This window comes from Drosophila takahashii, chromosome 3R (assembly GCF_030179915.1).
Source record: "Drosophila takahashii strain IR98-3 E-12201 chromosome 3R, DtakHiC1v2, whole genome shotgun sequence".
Lineage (NCBI taxonomy): Eukaryota > Metazoa > Arthropoda > Insecta > Diptera > Drosophilidae > Drosophila > Drosophila takahashii.
In genome coordinates, this window is record NC_091681.1 from 3,454,900 (window position 1) to 3,464,861 (window position 9,962).

General features: G+C 45.6%; 1 protein-coding gene across 1 annotated transcript; it reads right to left on the minus strand.

Annotated features, from left to right (window-relative positions):
* Positions 1-4,232: 4,232 nt before the first annotated feature.
* On the minus strand, positions 4,233-9,253 carry LOC138913224 (uncharacterized). The gene is made up of 5 exons (XM_070216043.1): positions 8,905-9,253; positions 8,231-8,710; positions 7,138-7,647; positions 4,821-6,826; positions 4,233-4,736 (listed from the first exon to the last, which is right to left on the minus strand). Exons 1-5 carry the CDS (start codon positions 9,251-9,253, stop codon positions 4,233-4,235), a joined length of 3,849 nt encoding a protein of 1,282 aa, XP_070072144.1.
* Between the last annotated feature and the right edge of the window lie 709 nt (positions 9,254-9,962).

Sequence of the window (9,962 nt, forward strand, 5' to 3'; positions counted from 1 at the left end):
GTCATTCAGAAATTGTCAAAACACTTAAAAGTTAACTCTCATTAAAAATTGTTAAAGGACTAGTAAACAATGAAAAAAGTTTTTCAAAAAACATTTATTCCATAAGGATCCGATAAGAGTGAGACGTTTTTTCATAGAAAAAAGCCGAGGCCTTGTTAAAAGAAATCTGATATTTTAAAAACTAAACATGGCTCCACCTTTTTGACAAAAACCGATTGAAACTAACAATATAGCGCATATTTAATATTTTTGTTTGTTTTTATTTTTAAGAAATTAAAAACTCTTTTTTTAAAAATTATTTTTTTGAAAGAAGAGGTTGTAGAGCTATTAATGTAAAAGACACGAAGTCAATCGGATTACTACAACCGGAAATACAGATTTTCAATGAGAGGGTACTTTTTCAAAATTCACGTTTTTTGGCAAACTAAAAAGAATTCTTAATAAAAAAAATAATTTTTTTTCGGGTAAATCCTGATACACGTGTTTACTTATTTTCCGAATAGTACACGTAAAAAAAGTTTCAGGCAAATCAAAAATGTGAAATTTTTTTTTGGCCAAATCCGTTTGGTTTATTAAAGAACCGCCCATATACACAACAAAATTGCATTTATACTTCTCAAAAATCTTTAAAGGTGTGGGCGCCAGACACATTTTAAAATCGTTAGTGGGCGATTGTGGGCGTTAGAGGGGGCGTGGCGGTCGGCTAAAATAAACTTGCGCTGCGTAGGAAGCCCAAGAATATGTGTGGGGAATCTCAACCTTCTAGCTTTTGTAGTTTCCGAGATCTAAGCGTTCATACGGACAGACAGACGGGCAGACGGAGAGACGGACAGACGGAGAGACGGACAGACGGACATGGCTAGATCGACTCGGCTAGTGACCCTGATCAAGAATATATAGACTTTAAGGGGTCGGAAACGCTTCCTTCTAGCTTTTGCACGAATACAATATACCCTTTTACTCTACGAGTAACGGGTATAACCACTAAATACAAACAAATTGTCCGAATTAACAATATAACTGATATATCTCAGCTGTGTTGCGCGGTCTAGCTAAGCGCTTAGCTGGACATACTCCCCCCGTTGGAGGGCACGGTTCTCCAACATCCATCTTAGGCAGCAGAAAAAGCTTGGCAACAGCCCTAGTTGCGGTGTTCAGTGCGGTCTTAAGCTCAGCAACTCTTGCAACACAATCATCTCCGACGGTTAGCTTGGTCAGCCTTGCTAATGTCCAACTAAGAGGCGGTGAGTTCTCGTTCTTGATAAGGACTATATCACCGACAGCAAGTCCAGGTTGGTTTGATCTCCATTTAGACCTCTCTTGTAAGAGGGTGAGGTTCTCCCCCTACCAGCGGGACCAAAATGTCTGTTGAAGATAGGAAACTCTTTGCCAACGATCAAAGCGATTGAAGTTTAATCCAGTGACGTCTGAAATTGACAGAGATTTGGGTGGAGTTGTGCCCAAAAAATGAGCAGGAGTCAGTACATCCAAGTCGTCTGGATGCTCTGTAATAGAAATTATGGGTCGTGAGTTTACGATTGAAGTAATATGGCAAACTAGGGTACGTAAGTCATCAAAAGTGAGGATCGAGCTAGAAGCTGAGCGATAGAAGTGGTACTTAGCAGTTTTTACCGCGGCCTCCCACAGCCCACCAAAGTGCGGAGAGCGAGGAGGTATAAAACGCCCATCGATTTGATCCGCTACACAGAAGTCTTGTACTGCCTTCTGATGCGTATCGAAATTAGTCGCATTGTCAGACCATATTTCTCTGGGCCGGCATCTAGTAGAAATAATCCGCTGAAGGGCGCTAATAAAAGCAGGAGTAGACAAATCCTGCACCAGTTCCAGGTGTATGGCCTTCGTTGCGAGGCAAAGGAGCCACAGAAATCTACTCCGGTGATCATAAAAGTGTACGATCCGTCATCCAATCTTTCCTAGGGGAGGTCTGCCATGATGTTCTGGAGTAAACGCGGCCTGGCCACTAATTTGCGCCCGCCGACCGGCCAGTACTGATGACGAATAATAGCAAGCAGCGCACGAGGTCCAGCGTGGAGATTCCTTTCATGGAAATATAAGATCATAGCGACTGTGACAGGATGGCTCCTTGGAAGTATAATAGGATGACGAGCATTAAAGTCCAGAGTTGAATTCTTAAGTCTTCCGCCGACGCGCAGAATCCCAAATTCATCAACGAATGGATTGAGTGACGATGTTGAGCTGGACGGCGCAACCTGGCCCTTTTCGGATATGCATATCAAGTCGCTCCACAGGTGCACTTGTTGGATCGACCGAACAAGCATTCGAGTGCCTCCAACTTAATCGGCCACTGTCAACCCGCTTGATTTGGTCCTCTGATGAAACTTAAACATGTATCCAAAAGAACGCTGTAATTTGTAGAAGGAGTTTGCGAATTTGTGTCCTTCCGTTAGATCCGCAAATGGACATGTTGCGAGGAAGACTCGTTTACGAAGCTCTGGTAATGGTTCCTTTGAAATTATAGATACTGGCCATGAAGCTTGATCCTTGGATAGCAAGGCTGGCCCTTCAAACCATAGTTTTAAGCCTATGAGCTCCGAAGGAAGAGCTCCCCTTGACAATGTGTCTGCCGGATTCAATTTAGTGGGTATGTAGCGCCAATCTGCGTAAGTCAACGTCAGCTTCTGAGTGCTGGCGACTCTGTTTGATACAAAGACAGTAAACCGGGTGGGCTCGCTGCGAATCCACGACAAAGCAGTGGTTGAGTCGGACCAACAATAGAATCTTCCGGCGAATATTTTCATGCCTGCTACTTCATTAATAAGCTGAGCGAGCAACTCTGCTCCGCACAGCTCCAGCTTGGGAACTGTCATACCCTTAAGAGGTGCCACACGAGATCTTGAGCACAGCAGCTGCGATTGAGTTATTCCCTTTCCTCTTGATACAATGTAGATGCAAGCACCATATGCGAGTATGTGGAAGTACAACTAGCCGCGGAAAGGCGAAACGTGGAGAGTTAGACAAACTATCATAGAAGGCGATCCAAGCAGATGCCAACGAGGCCGGCAAGCTTTCCTCTCGATGAAGTTGCTACTTCTCGTTATGATGGGTCCAACCAATCCAAGGGGGTCATAAGAGCGAGCGATGATGTACAGAATAGAGCGTTTCGTTGGCGTAGGTGACATCGATCCGGGCAAGACAGAGAAGAGAAATCGATCTGAAGCGGGATCCCAAAGCCACCCAAGGGTCTTTGTGAAGTCTGTTCCATCGTGAAACCTAAGTAGCTTCTTCTTATCCTGTCTAGAAATTCCATTTAAAAGCTCTGATGCGTTAGAGCACCACTTTCTGATTTGGAAGTGACCTTCCTTCAATAATTCCATTGTCTGCTTCATGATCTCAGCCCCCTCTTCTATAGATTTGCCTCCTTTCATTAAATCATCGACGTAAAAATCACGATTTAGAATGACAGAGCCGATCTATATGCATCTGTTGCACTGTTGCATGCAACGTGTGGTAAGAAAGGCCGCTGATCGGATTCCGTATCTAACTGTATGGAGTCTATAGGTTTGTATTTTCTCCCGTGAAGAGTCTCTCCATAAGGTGCACTGTAGGAAGCTATCAGGCTCTGCAACGCGAACACATCTGTACATCTTACAAATGTCCCCGGTTAATGCTACTCGAAAGGTTCGAAAACGCAGCAGAGTAGAGCAGAGCAGAGAACAATTTAGCTTGAAGAGTGGGACCGGTTGAACGTCGTTCAACGAAAATCCAGTGGACGTGGCAGCAGAGCCGTCGAATACAACCCTAAGCTTCGTGGTCGAACTGTCCTCCTTAACGACGCAATGATGCGGCAAATAATATTGGCACCGACTCTTTGCTTCGACATGTGAGCCAAATCTCGATATTCTTTGATGAACGCTGCGTACCTTTTCTTTAGTTGTTGATGCCGGTCCAGTTTTCTTTCCAAGTTGAGAAAACGTCGAAAAGCCTGTGTATAAGAATAGCCTAAAACATCCAAGTTTCGTTTTAACGGCAACCTTACTGATGGTGAATAGATCACGCTAAATGGTTTGTAAGACCACTTTCGAATTGGGTTGATCGAATAATATACAATTATTTCACAATAAGATTGAACGCTTTATTTCATGTCGACCGTTCGTGGTCAGAAACAAGAGAGAGAGAGAGAAAAATAGCGAGACCAGACCATCTCAAGAGGGAATATCTTACATGCTATAAAATATATTAAATTATTATGATTAGTTATAGGGTTCCTCAACATCCCGGCCCACCCTGAAACTAAGTTTCTGAATTAGGCAGAATGGCAATTCAGAAATGGGTCTAACAGGTTCTCCTGATGAAAGTCGCAGCTTTACGGCGCGTACCAGCCCATCCTTGCCTGGATAGACTCCAATTACGTGCGCCAAAGCCCAAGCGGCGGGGGGTGTATTTGAATCCTTGATGATCGCTATATCCCCAGTAGCAACGTTCTTCCTCTCCGTATTCCACTTAGGGCGCTGTTGAAGTGTAGTGAGGTACTCCTGATGCCATCTCTTCCAAAAGCCTTGTAGCATTGCCTGTACATTTTGCCAGTAATCCAGTCGGTTAACTGCTATGTGGCCAAGATCGCCCTCTGGAACTGATGTATAAGGGCGTCCAATCAGCAGGTGTGCGGGTGACAAGTAGGAAACCTCGGTGTCTGACGTAGCAAAGAGAGGGCGTGAATTGACGACGGACTCAATTTGAGCCAGAAGGGTGTGCATCTGCTCAAATGTGAGGATGGAATTCCCGATGACACGACGCAGATGAAGCTTTACGGAGCGAACAGCTTATTCCCATTTTCCGACCCAGTGGGGTGCGTGCGGTGGTATGAAACTCCATTTGATACCCTCGCTGGCCAACGATTGAGTTACTTGAGTGTTATGCTGCTGTGACAGGATGAGCTTATACATGTCCGTTGCAACCGTTGTCGCTGAAGATGTGGGTACACTTGCCTGCATGGGAGATAAAACGACGAAGTGCAGCGAGAAATGTCTCCGTGATCCGAGATCTGTAGCCAACTCCAAATTAATTGCGGAGGACCCAGTATTGTCAAATGGATATGCTTGACGTACCCGAACAGCTGGCAAGTCCGCCATGTATTGATCAGCTGTTTTGTGGCGTTGGCGAAAACATTTGTGACAAGAATGTGTAGGCTTGCGAATCATGTTGCGTGCGCCAACTATCCAATATTGTTGCCGAACGATGACGAAAAGTGCTGTCAAACCTGGATGAAGATGTATCCTGTGCTCGTGCTCCAAAATAAGCAGAGAAATGCGATGACCTTTTGGCAGAATAATTGGATGCTTGACTTCCTCCGGTAGTAGCGAGTTTGAGAGGCGTCCACCTACACGAAGCAGGAAGTTCTTGCAAACTATGGGTGAAAGTGTTCGAAGTGTTGACGAATTTGCAACAGCTTTTCCACTTTGCAACAGGTGTATATCGGATGAGAAGCCTTCTTGAGCGTGCCTGAGACAATAAATGCGGGCCTCGCTGATTTCCTCAAACGTGAGTGTGAGGCTTGACGGAATCCGCTTCATCATTCTGCTTCGATTAATAAAGCGTAGAACATAACCAGTGCAGCGAATCAGCTTGGTCCAGGAAGAAACTCGAAGCGATAGACACTCAATCGAGGACGCTTCAGGATTAGATTCAATACGGCTGCATAGTGAAGAGGATTTCAGCCCTTCCATTATGGGCGTGTCCAAAATTGTGTTGGGATTGTTGCCACTACGAAGCTTTAAAGCAAGCAGATCGTTATGGTGTAGCCAATGTGGACCCTTCCACCACAGCTCATAGCTCATGAGATTGGCTGCTAGCATTCCCCTCGATGCGCAATCGGCAGGGTTATCCTTTGAGCCAACGTGATGCCATGCGCTGCGTGGTATGACATCCAGGATCTCCGAAGTGCGGTTGGCAATAAAGGTTTTCAGCTTTGATGGGGTGGGCGAAAGCCACGAAAGGACAATCGTGGAATCGCACCAAGCATGCACAGTTATGTCCTTGTGCTGTAAGCCCTCCTTAACAGCTCGGAGAAGGCGAGTGAGCAATAGCGCTCCACAGAGTTCCAGCCGAGGAAGACTTTGTTGCTTTAGTGGCGCAACGCGTGTTTTGGCTGCCATAAGTGACACCAAGCAGGTGCCGTCTGCGTTGCTTACACGGCTGTATACGACAGCGGCATATGCCTTTATAGACGCGTCTGAAAATCCATGTAATTCGATTTTTCCCGATTCGCTGGGTACAAAACGTGGAATCCTTTGGTTTGTTATGCAGTTAATATCGTCGCGACAGGTCTGCCACCACTCAGCCAGCTTCGGTGGGAGTTTTGAATCCCAGTCCAGGTCAAGTAGCCAAAGTTCTTGGAAAAGGATTTTGAACTGTACTACCACAGGCGCCAGAATACCTAGAGGATCGAAAATTCGTGAGACATCTGACAATACTTGCCGTTTAGTAGCATCTGCTTCCGTGGAAAGTGAAGTCTTGTAGGACAGGACGTCGTCTTGGGGATTCCAATGCATTCCTAAAACCTTCACCGCACTAGTTATTGGAAGCTCCCCTTGTCTCTCGTGGCTGAGACGGCTGCTGTCGGACACCCATTTGCCAAGCTCAAGCTTAGCCTTGGACATCAGCTGGATGAGTTCGTCGCGGCGGCTAAGTAATTCGTCTTCAGTTTCTGCGCCAGTAAGGACATCGTCTACGTAAAAGTCCTCAAGCACAATTTTTGATGCTGTGGGAAACTCATCCTGGTGGTCTCGCGCTAGTTGTTCCAGTACCCTGACAGCAAGAAACGGTGCACAGCTTGTTCCATAGGTAACTGTGCAGAGTTGAAAGTGTTGAAGAGGATCATTCTGAGCATCTCTCCATACGATCCGTTGAAAGTTGCGGTGCTTAGGGGCAACCCAGATCTGGCGAAACATTTTGACTATGTCCGCCGAAAACACAAACTTGTGCATTCGAAAGCGAAGGCATACGTGAAAAAGGTTACGTTGAACGCTGGGCCAATGTGTATGGCATGTAAAACGTTTTGCCTGATGTATTGCATTCTTCTGGGGCCAGCTTACGCATATGACCTAGGCTTAGATATTCGTTCATAAATTTTGAATATTGCTTGCGTAGCTCCATCACGCTGTAGGCGACGTTCCACAGCATAGAAGCGTGAGACAGCGCCCGGCAGGCTATCTCCAAACTCTTGGCTTTCGTGTTTGAAAGGCAATTCAACGATGTATTTGCCGTCAGGGTCTCGGGAGAGTGTGGTCAAAAAGTGGTGCTCATCCTTTTCGTGCGAAGGGTCTTGTTGTGTGTGGTCAGTGTTATCCTCGATCTCCCAAAAGCGTTGAAGAGAGGCGTTTATGTCAACAGTAGTCACGAGCGTGTTGGCGGTTAATGGATGCGGCATTGCAACGGAAGTGATTATCCATCCAAAGATCGAGCTGATGGGAATAATATTTCCATCGGCGTCATATTTTTTATCACCTGACAGAACGGACCAAATTTGTTCATTTCCCAGTAAGATGTCTACTGGTGAAGATGTGTTAAACGATGTATCGGCTAACTGGAGTCCATCGTAGATCCTTAAAGCTGTTTCGTTAATGTCGTCCCGTTGAAGTGATGATGTGATTTTGCCCAGCAAATGGGCTGCGACAACAATCGTATGCAGTGACACCATTAATTTGATATGCAGCGTTGCCAATCCTCTAGTAGTTTCGGCCTTGACGGAAGATATTCCGGAAACTAGTATTCTTGAGGTTCACCCGTGCGAGCCCAAGTGCGTTGACGCATCGTTCAGAAACGTATGACAGCTCAGAACCGCTATCCAAAAGCACACGGCAAATTGTGTAAGAACCTTTAGTGTTTTGGACATACACCAAAGCTGTGGGCAATGTGCTTCTTTTGAGTCCCGGTGACTGTGTTAATGATGTGCTGTTTTGCGTCTGGGCGACCAAAGTTGAGCTACATCCAGAAGTTTGAGAATTGGCCTGTGCAGTGTCCGCAGAAGCAATTGTCATGGAATCCATGTTTTCAGGATGTACAAGAGAATGATGACGGCCATTGCAGTGCTTGCACGAATGTTTCGATTTACATTGCGAAGATCGGTGGCCAGGGCGTAGGCAATTGGAGCAAAGCGACTTTCCTTTCACAAAGGAGCGCCGATGTTCGATGTTCAGATTATGAAATTGAGAGCATCTATATAGCTGATGGTCAGCAGAGCCACACTTACCACAATTGCCACTTTTCACTGCAATAAGTGCGCGCTTCGTTTTGGCAGGCTTGTCTGTGTGGCTGCCAGGATCGAGTTGGATTGCCGATGTAGCTTGGCTTAATTCAAAATCCTCGCAACGATCATCAAGGAATTTAAACAAGTCTGTAACAGTTGGCGTCGCAGCGCCTCTGGTGTCCTCTATCCACTTGCTTCTAGAGTCGGAATCAATTTTAGCCAGTACAAGATGAATCACCCAGCAGTCACGGCTGGTCTCCCCAACTGCATCTAGCCCACGAATGATATTATTGGCGCCATCAGTAAGTTTGCGTAGATTAGATACTTCGCCGTTGGGGGCAGCAACCAGTTCCATGAAGGTGTCCAGTAGGGAGTTCACGATATGCCTTGGGCGGTTATAGCGTTCATTGAGGAGTTCCCGTGCTGAATTATAAGCTGATTCCGTAATGGACATGTGACTGAGAAGATTGGCTGCTTCACCAACTATGAAAGATATAAGGTAGTGAAACTTTTGAATCTTTCCCAGATGAGTCTTGTTGTGGACGGTGCTCTCGTAAATATCCTTAAAGGCTTTCCATTCCTTGTAGTCTCCGGATTTTCAGTTAAAGAAACTGCAGCAGGCGGCGGCATGGCCAAGGTAGATGTTCCGTTCTCAGAAAGTCGCTGAAGGAACTCACTTTGCTGTTGCAGCAATGTGGCAATGTTTTGATCCGCTTGCGGTATGGCGCTTGACTGAAGGTTGCTCTTTAACGACGCGAATAAGGTAAGCGCGTGCAAATACTTCTCCTCATACGTTTGGAAGTCTTCGCTAGGATCCTCGAAACCCTCAACATTATCGTACAAGTGCATTTCGTCGGTGACCTCCTCAAGGCTCTTGAATGCTTGATTTAGCCGTTCCAGCATGGCATCGACTACGGAGTAAGTGCTCTGTGGAGGTGGATTCTCGATGTAATTCACCAAGCGAGTTGTGGTAGCCTTTAGCCGACCACGTGCTTGGATAAGACGTTTAAGCATATGTTGCTCCATGGTGTGCAGATTCAATTATAAGGATGCGAAAGTGTTCCGGCTCTCGAAGGACCAGACAATGATGGTGAATAGATCACGCTAAATGGTTTGTAAGACCACTTTCGAATTGGGTTGATCGAATAATACACAATTATTTCACAAAAAGATTGAACGCTTTATTTCATGTCGACCGTTCGTGGTCAGAAACAAGAGAGAGAGAGAGAGAGAAAAATAGCGAGACCAGACCATCTCAAGAGGGAATATCTTACATGCTATAAAATATACCAAATTATTATGATTAGTTATAGGGTTCCTCAACACTTACAGAGAACTCCCCAGTTGGAAGGCGAGAAAAATTGGATTTGAAGTGATTCTCACCATCTATATATTCTTGTTTGACCTTTTCCAAGTTTAAGCCACAAGATTCAATAACCCAAAAACGCCTTAGCAGCATATCGATTCTTTCATCAGCTTCTTGTTCATATTGCGACGTGGATTGAGCTGCAACTAATGCCGTCCTCTGAGATTGTCTGCTACCTCCTGCAGCCACCCAACCGAAACGCGTTTTCTGAAGTATTGGTAGCTCCGGAGACAACCTGATTTGGCCGACTGAGAGAAGATCAAAGAACAAATTGGATCCTATGAGAAGATCAATGCGCTGAGGCCTGAAGAATTCAGCAAATTTTTTTGCAAGGAAGACTACTGTCGCAAGAGGCACTTCATCTTGATT